This window comes from Symphodus melops (assembly GCF_947650265.1).
Source record: "Symphodus melops genome assembly, chromosome: 5".
Lineage (NCBI taxonomy): Eukaryota > Metazoa > Chordata > Actinopteri > Labriformes > Labridae > Symphodus > Symphodus melops.
Genome location: NC_136695.1, coordinates 13,915,279 through 13,930,740, shown reverse-complemented (window position 1 = coordinate 13,930,740; position 15,462 = coordinate 13,915,279). Strand labels below are relative to the sequence as shown.

At 39.3% G+C, this 15,462-nt stretch overlaps 1 protein-coding gene across 3 annotated transcripts in view; it reads right to left on the bottom strand.

Moving 5' to 3' along the window:
* LOC306823539 (CUB and sushi domain-containing protein 3-like) overlaps window positions 1-15,462 on the bottom strand; it is a 218,788-nt gene that overhangs the window by 21,976 nt on the left and 181,350 nt on the right. For all 3 annotated transcript variants that reach the window (XM_079343128.1, XM_079343130.1, XM_079343129.1), the window contains exons 58-60: window positions 14,164-14,340; window positions 8,002-8,184; window positions 2,029-2,202 (exon numbers count right to left, since the gene is read on the bottom strand). In XM_079343128.1, coding sequence (XP_079199254.1) covers window positions 2,029-2,202; window positions 8,002-8,184; window positions 14,164-14,340 — 534 coding nt within the window. The remainder of the gene's footprint in view (window positions 1-2,028; window positions 2,203-8,001; window positions 8,185-14,163; window positions 14,341-15,462) is intronic.

Below are 15,462 nucleotides of genomic sequence, written 5' to 3'. Positions count from 1 at the left end.
CAAAAGTCCCAAGGTCAGAGCGGCTGCGGCTCAGTTGGTAGAGTCGATCATTTCTCAATTGGAAGGTAGTGGGTTTGATCCTGAGCAACATGCCTGATGTGTCCTTGGGCAAGACACTTAACCCCGCTGCTTTGTCAGCGCCATAAGAATGAGTATGAATCGGATTAGTTACTTTTGATGGACTCACTACATAGCAGCCTCTGCCATCAGGGTTTGAGTGGGTAGGTGTGATATTAAAGCGATTTGAGCAGTTGAGCTCAAGTCCATTTACAAAAAAAAACAAAAACAAAAAAACCCCCACAATCTTTTCCAGCCCTTTTCTGCATAAATATATTAAAGTGCCATTTGTTTTTATTGAACTTATTAGTGACAAGAATTCAGAGAGAAAGAAACGTGCAAGTACTTCATCCTACTTGAGATTTCATTTCTGTCTGACTAATAAAATGCAAGAATGAATCTGATGACAGTGAGATGCTCTTGAGCAGTCATGCATCCCAGGGGTTATTATTATGCTTTCAAAGATAATTCTGAGGAGGTCTTAATGCAGAGAGGAGCATTAGACTCCCCACTTGTAGTTCCACTCTGTGACTTAGCTTTGACTCTACGGCTGGGGGTCAATTCACTTTTCATTTCATCAAAATGTAAATTGACGGTAACATTTACTGCACGAATGATGAAATATTTATTTGTGTTTTATTTGCGCACGTAGGATACAATGCCCTTCTCATGCTCAGTGTAGCTTGATTTTCTTTTTAAGGTAACCACTGAAGCTGTTTTTCAGGATTAAGAATAAAACACTGCTAATGACAAAAGACCTTGACTCTGCAACTAGTAGCAAGACTTAAAATCCCATGTGGTGTATCTTTGCAAAATGTAAGTATGTGTGTCATAATACAGCTTCTCCACCCAGGCCCTGATACTAAATTCCTTGACTTATTCATAACCTTCAACAATTTTAATAAATCTAGATATCCGTTTAAGGGGAAAGCAGTGAGATGATAGAATGGGATTGCTACAGAGAAAATATATGATTGAATATAAGCTTTTGTGTTGCATTTATGAGACAGTTGTACAATACTGTTAAAATACATATTTTAGAAATAACATAAAAAACTAAGATCAAAATCACTAATTCAAACTACAATAAGTACATCCAAACATCACAGAGCGGCATTAGACATAATGAGCAATTAAAAAAAAAAGAAGAAGCTATATCAAAGGATTAAAAATATACATGTGCTTGCCTTTATTTTTTATAAAGGTATTAGTGCTCAGGCCACCCCTGCTACTCTTTGGAACCGTCCCTGCATAAGCATGAGATGGGAAGCATGCATTTAGCTGTACTGTATCTTCAGTGTTTGGAATAATGCAGCACTGTTTAACAGAGTCGGTGAGAAGAAGTTAGATAACCTTAAATTATCGTTAAGTTAGGATGATTGTTAATGGATCAAGTGTGTTCCCAACCATAAAAACAACGTCTGTACAGATCACAGACTGTGTTCCGTTGCACTAAAAGTAAACGTGCGAATGACAGACAGCAAAGGAGCATGAAACAAACGCTGCAGGTACAACAAATGCACTTTAATCTAACTATATTGTTCAAAATACAATTAGATTGGTTGGAAAAAAATTAGCGCCCGTTAAATAATATACACACTTTAGAATCTCAAGTTTTTTGGAGCCATAAGGCTCGAGTCCAAGTAAAGTCACAAACACTGGTGTTAAAGTCCAAGTTGAGTTTAAGTCTTTTATCACCTTTATCAAGTCGAGTTCAAAGTCATTAACATGTGATTATTATCATGTGACTTAAATAAACACCTCATGATAACGTTATATCAAAATCTATTTATGAGTCCAACATTTCAAGTATCAGATGTTTAAAGGGGGGTAAAAAGAAAGAAATCCACTTTAGCTCAGCACAGGAACAAAAATGTACCAGGGACATTTCTTTCAAGAAAATATCCTTTCCCAACCTCCATAATTATCACCATTGTATACTACTATTTAAAAATGAAAATGGTGACTCACGCAAACACTGAGGCAGGTCTCCGTTCCACGTTCCATTTCCTGTGCAGGTGAGCACAGCAGGAAATGACAGCTCATAGCCAGGTAGGCAGTTGTAGCTCACACTCGTGCCCCACTCCAACACTGAACCCTCAAGAAGGCCGTTGGGGATAGGTGGGGGTGTGGGACACGTCACCACTGTGGGTTGAGAGAAGAAAAAAAAAGGTTGAGATTGGTTCATTTGAGAACAATCAATGCAAAGAGCAGGCACAGTCATGTTTGACTCACAACCACTGCTGAAAGGATAGAGCAGAGCCAGAAACAGCAGGGACAGCAGATCTAGCTAAAGACAAGGGAACTTTTTCAAATATAATTCAAAGAATACCTAAAATAAAGGAATTAAGCAGCAGCACATAGGACTTTCTCATGTTGGAACTAGAATCTTTACATTTTTACATGTACAGGTTACGGTATGGAATAAAATCAGCTTAATGATTAAAAAACAAACAAAACAGACGCTACAAAGAAATCCTTAAAAACACTCATGCCTTCTGTGATCTTCATAATACGGCACCAGAAGAAAGGAATATAACTCAAGCATAACAGACCTTGACTATGATTGGAGATATTTCATGGGAATTACAAAGTTATGGCTAAATATGGGGTCTTTTCATTTCACTCAAAATTTTGAACGATAAAGGTGGTACTGCTGAGAGAATTCAGTAGTTGTGGAATAATGTGTTAACATTGTGATTCCCCTGCCTACCAAATTCTTTCTTACAGGTTTTTCTTGTCTTTCTAAATGCAGAATAGTAAATATTTCATAATCTAAGGCACCAACGCACTGCTTCTTGTCATGGCCCAACAGGATTGAAAGTTAGCTTTTCATGCAGGTTGAAGATGAACATATTTTTTGAAACGTATTTGTATACTGTATGATTCAAATTAAGGTGGTATTTTACAGATTTTTAGAGGCAACAGAGGTGGGACGAATCGACCATTTAGCTTTATGTGGATTAAGGCTGAGGGAGAAGGTCTGTAGCCCCGAGAAATGGTCTATGTTTTGACTGTGACTGTGTGGGATTCCTCTGCCGGTTCTGTTTGGAGTTTACTGAATAATTTCTGTGAGAAATGAGGGGATAACTTGTGTCTGTGTGAGCCATAGACTGTCTGCTCAACAAATGTCATAAATAAATGCATAATAAAGCTCAGAGTTTGTTCTGACACACTTGAGCTGAACCCACAGGGAACCAGATGGGATATGGGTTTTAGGGATGTGAATAAATTATAGCAGTTGTTTTTCACCATTACTATCTTTCCTAAGCACCCATGATTTCCCAGTCTCTCTTTCCTTTAGACTTTGTCACGCATGCTCTTAAACTTGAAACACTTGAACAAAGATCTGCAGATGAACCTGAGCTCCATCCAAGCCTTGCAACTGTCTGGCAGAATCAGAGGTTTAGTTTACAATTTGGTTTCTGAACCATCAGTTAAACACCATGACACTAATGGTGTTGTGTTTTGACCATGCAAAATAAAAAAAAGGAATTTTCCTTTAAGAAGCACATGACAGAAAAGAAACAACTGCAGCCATGTGAAGGCAGACTTTACAGACACCTCTGCTTGTCAAGGGAACATGGCCTAATCTCAGTCCTCACACTAATAGTCTTTAAAGGTCATTCTCGCTAAATTTGTCAGGGCTCAGGGCGGATGCAGTGCAACAGCTGACTGTTGTGGTCCTTTTTGGTAGGTTCGATCTGTTTGCTTTTCAGTTGAATATTTGTATTCACCACTTACCTGGGATTTGGTAGCTTCCTCAACTGTTCTGATCTGTGATCTGTAATCTCACATACACTATACATACCTGATTTTTGACTCTGCGCAAACTCACTCATGTTTCGTACGCCTGGCATCATATTAGTCTGTGCTCAGGCTTTAAGGTAACATTTGGGATTTGGTTCTTAAATAGATGACCCACAGCAATATTGGCATTGTTAAGAGGACTACAACTTAGATACAACAAATTCAACCAGCTGCAAACTGGAAAAAGCAAAACTCTACGGTTTCACTAGCTTGTCTAACCACTGATTAGATAGATGAAGCGTATTGGTACGACGTCAAAATCAACCGACCGTGGTGTAGTTCACTAGTATGACGTTAACTTTTTACTTCTCTCGGCTGCAAATGTCATAAAACTGGTGTTCATTTGTGAAGATTATCCTGCTAAACAAATTCCTACCCATCAGAGATGTGTGTTTGCCACAGAACTTATTCTCTGCTATGATCCAAAATCCAATGCAAAAATCCCATCAGCGAAATCTCATAACACCCCATGGCAAAGTTAGACCCCATGGCAATTCTACTTCCGGGTTGGCCTACAAAAATACATCATTACTTTTGTTCTCTACAGGAGACATCACTTCTTAGATAAGCTAATTATAATGAACTGAATAACTCTGTAATCTTATGTGAAAAAAACGTTATACTGCATTTTTGGTAACCCTCAGCTGAGTAGCTTATTTGAGAACCTGTTTTAAATGATAAAATGTAAGCTTTGTCAAAGCTTAAAAATGAATAAATTAAAACCTAATTTTAGCTTTGTTGAATTTGAATAAATCTTAATATTAACTAAACACAAAAAGTGTTCAAAAAAGAAATGAAGACTTACATTTTACTTGTTGAAAAGTAAAAAAAATAAAAAATACAATTGTTAGTTGTTTATATTAGGTAAGCCCATAATGGACAACTATCTTGGCTTGTAAAGATTTTGTAAAGAATGTTTTTATCGACACAACACATTACAGTATATGTGGAGCATGCCACTGCGGGATATTCACACATTCTCTCCAAGGTGCTACTGTCTTTTGTTCTCGGTTGGCAGCAGATCCAGAAAGATTTCCATGTGGACGTGTTGCATCAGTACATACTATATATCCTTTAGATGTATGCTATATTAGGAAATATATTTAGGCCATGATGAATATTGAAGAAAGTATCAGGCAAAGTGATGTTGTACTGTGTTTTTAATATTTTGTTTTGTAATGTTCTTTCTGAACTTCTCAAGGAGAAACAAGTTCATTTAAATGTGTTCTTTAATCTTAATAAATTAGTAACAGGGCATTTCAAATGTATTTTCTAATGCTGTTGCTTTGGAGCCCCAAGAAAAATCTAATTCATTCTAAAATACACTGCTAAAATGCCCAGGTGGATGTGGTAAAGTGAAGAGTTTGTCTGGGTGTGTATGTGTGTCTCCATACAGTAAATCAGTGTGAGAGGCAGAGAGAGGGAGAGGATATAGAAAGTCGGAGGGAGAACGTGTGTGAGTACGCAAATTACACTGATTAGCGGAGTAGGCCTACTAATCCCATAAGCACTGCATCAGAAATTACTTTAAATAAATCAGAAAAAGGCATGGGTGGCAGATAGAAGTGAATGGGAAGCAGAGAGTGTCCCCATTTTCCTAAGTAGTCCTAAGCAGCATTAGTGCCTCTTAGCTGAACACACCAAACCTGGGATTCAAACTGAATCCTTGCCGGGCGAGGCTTAGGATGTGTCATCAGCGGTGTGAGTGTGTACATCACAGACATTTAGCACTGATGCACACACACAGTACTGTAAGTGTAAAATTATGCACAGAGGCGGCACATGTAAAACCACTTTGTCTCTTTTAGTCTCAAATACACCCTCTCTTCCCCTCCCTCACTGCAATATCGGCTCATATCCCTGCGGCACATCATCCAAATCTTTGACAAGATGACAGACGTCCCGCATCATGACAGATTTAAACCGCTCACCTTGCCTGAACTGCTGCACCTTCAGCTTGAACCCAATCATTCAAAGGAAACAAAAGTAATTGGTCTTATTGGGACAAAAAAAAAACATTACTTCAAGTTTCAGATGAAAGAAACAGTATGCAGATTCTTTACATACAGTCTCTGCCCTTTTCTTTTCTTAAAACCCCATCCATACTGAGGAATCATAAATTAGAGTAGTTATGAAACTACTTTATCTTTTTTGTATAAAATATTTATTTGGGGGCTTTTTATGCCTTTATAGGAAAGACAGAACAGTGGATATAGACAGATATAGACAAACATTGAGGAGAGAGAGAGAGAGACTTGGGAATGACATGTCGTACAGGAGCCACAGGTCGGCCACAGGCATCCTGGAATGCCTCCTCTCTTTTGACTTCCTTTAATTTATTTAACCAATGAAAAACAGAGTGCAATGTGGAGAGTAAAACGATGGAGGTGGTGCCCTGTGGCTCTCAGACTGATGTATGAGATTGGGGTGATAGCAAATCATAAAGGTGTTCAAGAATCTGTGCCTATACTGACATGGGAATAACAGCTGTATAACATGATGGCCCCATGTGATTGTCTGCATTCACGGCGGAGTGTGAGTGTGTTTCATGAGAAAGGCTAAGCTCAAGGGTTTTGCTCCTCTCCACGCCACCTCCATTAAGCACAGCAGCATAGAGACAGAGTGCCTGAGCTGTTGCTGAACTGTCAAGGATTAGAGCTCAGAGGTTGAGAAATTCACACACTTTAATACACACATGTGCCCACAACCTTGGTTGTGTGTCGCTCCGCTTAAACTGCCTGTGGTAACAGTTCTGGGAATGTCCATTGATCCAACAGATTCAACCAACTAAGGAACAGTGCAGGTTAATAATAAAGCGCACCCATGCAACATTACAAGCGTTGTAATTAAACATTAAAAGTGTGTGGCTTAAAACACCCATTTGCCTATTATATGAGCTAAGGAGAGGTGATGACATGGAATACCCCTGGGTCTATAGCAGCATTTTGGACACCAAATATATCTAGGGACAAAATAACAAACAGCTATTACATAACAACAAAAAAGGCCAACTTACTTCATGTTTTTACAATCCCTGATACTGGTCTGCTTGAATGTATATAACATTCTTTATTTTCACAGCTCTGTATGTCTTCTACGTATCTCTGCCTGTTTTTCTCTCTCGCACATTTCATTTTTACTTTTCCACAGCTCAAGTGGCAAATACAATGCCGGCTTGCTTCTCACCGACTGAGGCGATAGCCAGAACAGTTCCTTAGCAACAATGAGCCACCATGTGCCTTGTGGGCTTCTTTTCCTGCTGTACTTTTGAACCGTTCACTGCACAAGTTAATCTTCCCTGCAATACTTACTTTTGGGTTTCGATGGCAGACATGCTACTCTGTGCCTCCACTCGAGCATAATGAATCATGGAGTAACGCTGCACTGATGGGCGTACAGCAACTCGGTCCTCTAGGTGGATTTTTCAACGTTGATGTTTATCAAGCCCAGAGAGTGCCCACAAACTTTTAGAGAGGGAGTCGATGATTAATTGTTGAAGTACAATTAGAGGGGTCCTCATCGTAAGGAAGAGGACTTGTTGGCCATCCATCATCGTGTGTCAGAGGGACTTTTAGCCTTGGCTTTGTGCCAGCACAGGTGCAACTCTGCATTCAGGTGTGGATGAAATCATGTGGTGTCAGATCAAGGGCTCTGAAAATGATTTTCTCCCCTGTTTTTTCGAAAAGCCAGCTGAGCTATGCCTAATCTGGGGACGTGTAATGGAGGGATGCACTGGAAACAGTTAAGAAGAACAGATTTAAAATGTGATGTAGTGTGTGGTGTTTATGGAGTTGCGTCGTGTTTTACTACTTTAGGATAAATGCTAAGATTCATTTCCATAAGTGAATGTGGGTGTCTGAATCACAGCTACACCATTTTAATTTTCATTTGCGCCGCGTTATCAGAAAACTGACATGAACAATATGAGACTATCTGACCACAAAGAAAGTATCAGTTTGCTTGCTAATTTTAGTAGATCTCAGGAGTAAACATATACTTCACATTGTATGTGGCAGATAGCAGGCATGCAAAGGTTGTTACAGGATGGCCTGATGGTTATCAAGGTTGACTGTCGATTGCAGCCAGTGCCTAATGCAGTCTAAGTCATTGTGCACACTTTGTGGTGAAACTTACCTTGGCATGTTGGCATGGTGCCACTCCAGGTGCCGTTGTTGGTGCAGGTCCTGGTGACAGTGTTGTCGCCTCCAATCATCACGTACCCTGGCTGGCACATGAACGTCACATTCTGGCCCGCGGTGATGTCATCACCCAATCTAAGTCCATTTGCAGGAATACCGGGGTCGCCACAGGTGATCACTGTTAATAAAGGTCAATTATGAAGAACTTACATCAGATATCATCTTAAATGGTGTTTAGGAAAAATAAATAAAGCATGCTGAACTACATTTTAGAATATACTGTATATGAATAATGAAGCATCATATTATCAAGAAAGCTTTTATATATTCCCCCACAGATGTTTTTCACCCTGAGCATTCTCTCTTGATAGGTTGAAAAGGTTTTCGCTAATGTAACATTTGATCCCTTGCCCCATTATGCCATAATGCATTTGTTATTTTTTATTAAAGGAAGTCTTAAACACGTTTGACACAAAGACTGAGTGCTGATTTATATTTTTTTCTACTCAGCCTTAATAATAATTCTCTCAGCCACATATCAGAAGTATTAAACAGCTTTCAACAGCGGAGCCAAATACATTTGTGTATGACAAATATGGCTAACCATACAGAACATTAGTCAGAGTGTGTGCAGCTCGACCCACATTCCTTCACCAGCAGCTCGCACTTGTTATAGTGATGATTTACTGAACCAAAGCACATTTTACTGAGGTTCAAGTTAAACGATGAAAAACTCAAAAATATAGGTTTGTGGCAAAACAAGTGCTTATTTTGTGGCTTTCATTAGTAACTTGTATTTGCTTCTGTTAGCTGTTGTCAACATTTGAAAAAGAGTATTACATTTTTTGTATACAAGTCCATCACAGGCACAGGAAACTGTAAACAAAACCTCTTTAAGAGATGGAAAACAAAAAATAGACAGAAAACTTGTCTTTTATTAAATGTATTTAAATAAATTAATTGGTCATAATAAAAAAATGCCAAATACATAGACAAATTATGTAGACACAAAAAATATATTTCATTGAGAAAGCTTGACAACAACCATATATAATTATATAATTGATCCATGGTATTAAAAATAGGCCACTGGACACTTCCCACATAGAAGAATCAGAATCATGAAACACAAACCTTTGTGTTTGTTGTAATGGCTTATCCAGTTATGGTAATCTCAATAATCATTTATTATCATCATAGTTTATTAATATGAATATAAGAAATATTGAGAGGCGTTGATGAAATGGTCGTAGATTGGCTGAGATTGTGACCAGGACCAAAGCGTCATCAGACAGACTCTATATTGCGCCTGTTGAACTGAGAGTGAGGGATGCCTCTTTTCATGCTAATCCTAATTGTACAACTTGTGTTTTTCTAAACTTTCCCATTATAAAATGAACCACCGTCATATCACTTTTAGATATTGGTTTATTTTTTTTCTTGGTTTAGGGGAGAAATCAGAGAAAATAATTATCATGTTGGAGAGCTTCCCTCCCCCAGTAACTGTTGTTCACATTTGCCTGTTTATATTCATGGAGTTTTTTCATTACACGACTTCTGCAAAACAAACAGATGGCCGAGTGTTTTGCAGTGTTCATTGTCAGGTCTTAACCTAGTGCTATCTTGGATGACATTGTGAGTTTTTAGCCTATATTTGATTGCTTTTCCATAGTCCTTGTTTAATCTTACAACCCTTATTTGTGCTTGCTTATCACAGAATCCCTCCTGACTTGTTCAACTTCATGTAAGAAGCCAGTTTGATGCATATGGCTGTCCGTGCAAACGCCTCCTCCCTCAAATTAATTTCTGTTTGTTTATTACTAGTTGCTGCCAAGGACTTCAACACTTGGATATATTCATCATCGCTGGCTGGGGCTCACTTTTTATCTTGACAGGAAACATCTGAGAGCTTCTTCTGCTAGTGGGTACAGAGAAAAATGGAAGTCTTGACACTGCCTCCTGCTTGCTCTGTAATTAATCTAATTCATCATGTATATTTTTTCGAAATCAGCACACAACTAAAAGCCTGACAGGTGAGACAGTGCAGTGCAGATACGCATTTGAAATGAGATCTGTACAGCCTTGATGTTTGTGTGATGGCTGATGTCCTTTGGTTGTGTCTCGTTTGAGTGTTCTGTTTACTTGAACTAGCATATCAGTACATCCTCCTATGCACCCTGTTTCTGTGATCTATGTCAGATGGTTAAATCACTGGGCTATGAGGACTGGTGAATTTATTTTTTCCCCCAATCTCACTAGAATGTTACAACAATGCACAGCTGTTTTCCAAGGAAATTGTGTTAAAATTATTATTTTTTTTATATTCTCTATTTATACCTTAACAGTTAGCATATTTAGAGGAGCTACATGACAATGTCAGAATGCTGTCATTAATGAGGCTAACATGCTGCCGTTTACCCTGTAAGGTTGATGACATTTTTCATAACTCATCCTTTTGTATTGATGAAGTATATGAGCTAAGCAATTCTAAGGACTGAACTGATATGACTGCAAGTGGGTGTGCTGTAGATATTTGCAAGGAGGCTTAAAGTCTACCTCAGCTCCACCTCTTTGCCTTTTATAGGGCTGACTAAGTCCCCGTTTACACGGAGACGCTGTGACAGAAACCGATCAAAACGACTCCACTCCGGATTCGAAGTACAGACCGTCTCCACGGCAGGTCTTGCCCGAGTGAAAACGATGTAGTTCTCACGCCCGGCCAGTAGTGGGCAGTGGAACTTTACAACGCGACGCACGCAACACTCAACAGTACAACCACTTCCTCCACAACATCCTCTTTATCGGCTAGTTCTCCCAAGTCTTACCTAAATGCTGCGTATGGTCGCCCTGCGCTTGGGTAAAGGTTGAACTATTTGCCGCAAGTGTTCGATGCTCTTTCGGCGGCGACATACACGATGCATCATATCAAGGTTCTGTTTATACAACGCGAATAGCTGCTGAAGCACATAGCACAAGCGAATCCGCTGCCATTGTTGTTTATGTTTGTTCTCAACTACTCCGCATGTCCAAATGTATGGGGGGAGGTGTGGTGAGGTCATCGCAGCCAGAGAGTTCGCTCCATTTCTTTCACATGGCTGCGATACGCCCCCCGTATTCGTTTCGCTCCACTCTGGAGGTCGAATTCAAAAGCTTGCGTTTTCACCCCCGTGAAACACAGACGCCATGTGAACGAAAGGCCAATCCGATACTCAACTGTTTCGTTTTATTGTCACAGCGTCTCCGTGTAAACAGGGCCTAAAATGTCGGTATAGGAACAGCAGTGGCAACCACCATCACTGGGCTTTCAAAGTCCCCTTCATCAAATGGTTGACGTCCCTGAGACTACACCATGTTATAAAGTCTATGTTAAGCATACAAGCATTCAAAGGCTTTGCTTAGAAAATAATTTAAATACAATTTACCTCTGAGAATGTAGTTTAGTTATTTGTTCAGCTCTTTAATAAAAGTTAATATAAACCAAACATTGAGAATGTTCTTTTCTCAAACATAAGCCAATTAAAAGCAGCAGGCATACAAAAGACGCTTGATAAACATTTTAGCTGTAAATAACTGAGGTAGAAGTGGAAAGTGGAAAAGTAATTTCACATAAAGAGAAAACAAATGTGTGTGCATGACTTTTAATATTTACTGGTCTGTCTTTCTGTAGGAGTGAAAAAACCCAGTCAGTCAGCACAATGCAGAAAAGCTGCAAGCTGTTGACTTCAACTACTTACTTTTTCCATTCTGCAACATTTACTCACTTCTTGGAAAATTTGCTACTTTAACAAATAAGGTTAAAAAAATCACAATTCAAAAGAATATACGTGCAATAACTTTCTCCAAGTATAACATGAATTCAAATATAGTGGGATGGCACTCAGATCTCTCGTTTTCCCTCACTTGATCATATTTTTAGACCATGCTGACATACTCCTGATGTGTTATGATGCTGCAAAGGAAGAGTTCAACCACAGGACAAGCTCTGTAGAATAAAAGATAACTTTTTTTCCGTTTAAGTTTCAGTCAGCCTTTTGATGAGGTGTGTGCAAGACCACCAATGCACTGAGGATACTCAACTCCTAATTGTTTAAATGAGATAACTGCAGAAATTAGACAGACCTAGTGAATTGTAAATGCACTAATGGGAAATGGGCTCTGAAGTCTTCACCTCAACCCAAATACCTGTTGGCCAATATCCACAAGAAGAATCCATAACCACTGTGCTGGCATTTAAAGTAAGAGGGAAACGGCAGGGGTCAGAGAAGAGGAGAATACTAAAACTGTTGAGATAAATCAAGTCCCAGCATGAAACAAAGCAAATAGTCTTCCTGAATAATCAGTGTTTACTGTTTATTTCATAAAATACTTTTGGCTTTACTTCACAGTTCGCTTAGCAAGTCCTTTTCCTAGGGCAGTGATTATAATTCGCTAATTTCTTCACATGCTCTATAAATCTCATTTATCAAACATCCAAAGGTTTAAGAAGGGAATAACAGGAGAACTCTTCTGGCTCTCTCTTCTTGAGAGTAAAGTGTGACTTTGATCCGGTGACCTACCTAATCGATTACCTATGATTGCACGTCTACTGTACTGCTCCTGAAATTCTCTCGGCCTGGCTGTTTACATATGCACCTCACAGCAGGAGACTATCCTTGTTGGATGGGAGGGCTGGTGGTAGCAGCGGAAGCGACAGAGTCCACTATAACAAGAATATCTGCCTTTTTATCAATGCTTTGTGTCGTTCAACGGAATCACACTCAACAACAGAGGGGAGAAGAACATACTGGTGAACAGAAAACAGAAGGCGGCAAGTTAATCCCGTGCGCTGAGATCGTAGTGATCACATGCGTACAGTACTGTTCATAGGATATAAACATCATCACCCTCTGCCACTCGCCAGTGGTGAACTCTCTGGATTACATCCTGCTGCATTCTCACATCAGCTCCAAAAAATATGAGTGGACTGGCAGAGGAAACTCTGATTGCAGTCAGATTGAAAAATGTGGCTGTTTACGTTCACACATCCAGCCCCTCCTGAAAATATCAGGAGTTTTTCCAGGAGTAAGCTGCAAGTGTGAAAGCGCTGTCAGTTTGGTGATGAGCAGGCTGATAGGAGGAAAACACAGGCAAGGAAACTTTTTGGCCCCTTATGTCTTTGATCATAATTATTTTTGCCAATTTTCGATCTTTTTTATCTTTGTCGCTCCCTCACTGTGGATATCTCTCCAGGGACTAATTTTATTCCAAAATTGAAAAGTACGCCCATACCGTTTATCTTTTCTTCTGATTCAATAACAAGAAAAAAAGGAATAAATGAGAAAGAGAGACTATGGTAATTTTCAGAGGGAAGAACAATGTGTAATTTCCTTTGATAGTCATCCTGGTGCAAATTGAATATAGATTGGCATACTTCTTAATTACTGCATGGCTCATTTGCAGAGATTCAGACAATAAAAAACTGTCTGACAGTTCTGACGCTTTGCAGTGAGAGTGGCTCCAAGAGATTTATGTGCTATTTGAAATTTTAAACCCTATTTAAGCACAACTCTCATCACTCAGAGCGCCTTCTTTTAGCTGAAATATGGAGCAAATCATCTTCTGTCCTGTTAGTGTTGATTCTCTTTGAAGGGGTTGATCTGTCTTCCATTATACATTATATGATTGAGCTCATTTAATTTCAGTTTGCGTTACATAGAGAAAAAGAACAGTGGCTGATTCAGTCTAGTCCTCTGCATTTATTATGACTGACATGCCTGGATACATGTGCCATGTCAGTAACAGCTCAACACAGGACAACACTCTGTCCATCCTGGACGCACTTATGACAACCACTGACATCTTCTATGTCCAATATATGATCATTTATTTGTTATTTTTCCTGAATGCGACTATATTACATTCTTTGGCTGCCAATGCTGGCGAAAGTGTGACTGAGCCAAATGTGATCAACCAACTGAATTGTATATTGTCACATTTTTCTTTTCACAGCAAAGCCATAATTGAAACTGTGTCTGACCGCAGTAAGCAGACAATGCATTGCTCTTCTTTTATTTCATAACAAGAGAACTGTGCAGCCCAGTGACCTTTAAAGAGATTCCACTAGACCGAGAGATGTGACTCCACTATCCCCTCATGTTTGTGTGCATGTTGAACTCACTTGTGCAGTTTGGAGTTGTGCCAGACCATGTGCCATTTGCCAGACACTGGCGTGTGGGCGAGCCGGTGAGGAAATAGCCTTCCATACAAGAAAACACGATGGAGTGGGAGAAAGTTGTGCCATCCACACGGGAAATTAGGCCATGGGCAGGTGTAGCAGGGTTATTGCACTGTACAGCTGCAAGAGAGGGGAGAAAGAAATTAAGAGGTGAAGGTCAAAGGTGTAAAATAGTAATGGATTTTCTATTTTCCATATCAGTGATTCACCATTGGAAGGCTGGGAGCCTCAAAGGTGACTGTAAGATGACTTCTGAAGGTCTTAGGATGGGGCTTTGGAAAATATATTATTTTCCATATAGTGTGAATTGAAATATTGCTCTATAAAAAAAGTGCTCTTTATACTTTGAACCTGATGAATATTTGTAGGTCCTAATCTACGCCTTGCTTGTCATTGGCTTTTTTTCCCCATCATCAGCATGTCCTTTACATCATGGCATGTGAGGAAGAACTGTTTACCTTAAAGAAGCTTGAAAGAAAACCAGTAGAAAACATTGAGAGAATCCAATGAGCAGCGCTGATTACACAAATCCCTATTACTTGATTGAAAAGTCATCAGTAAATACTGTAAAGTGAATTGTCAAGTCTCATAGTGCATCCATGGTAATGACAGTTAATGCTGATAGAACACAAGAGGAGGCAAGTGGGAGTAATGTCAACTAAACAATTTGCAACTGTGCTGAAAAGACTCAGGGTTTGTTCTAACGACACTTTAAATTATTTGATTCAACTAAAAAATGAACAGATGTGTAAATAAAATATACTTAGGAATAACTTATCCCTCGTCTTTTTTTAACAATAAAGAGCAACAAATAAAATAAAAATAAAGAGCAAGCTGACACTCTCCCTGGAGTAGAAAGGAATTCTGCAGTGGACTTGAAAGTTTTCACACTAAGCATTCCTTTAAACACGCACGCACACACAAGCCATCTAATTGAAGTGTAAACTTTTAGTAGAGCACATAAACACAGCGGGTACCAAAATGCTTACATTAATTTACTGTAAATCAGTCAACGGCATATTAAAACACACACAGACATAAGGCAAAATAAAACATGGCCGTCTCTTTGGCTTCCTCTTTATTAAAGGTACCATGTTCTGCTTGTCATGGTTTTATTTGTTCTTTAGTGTGTTTTCCAGGTGTCTTGCAAATGTTTAGGCAAATTGATGTGCACAAATTCAAAGTCCGCAGCATCTCCTACGTCTGCCTGTTGGCAGTAGCAGTAGCTGCATGAAACGCTTG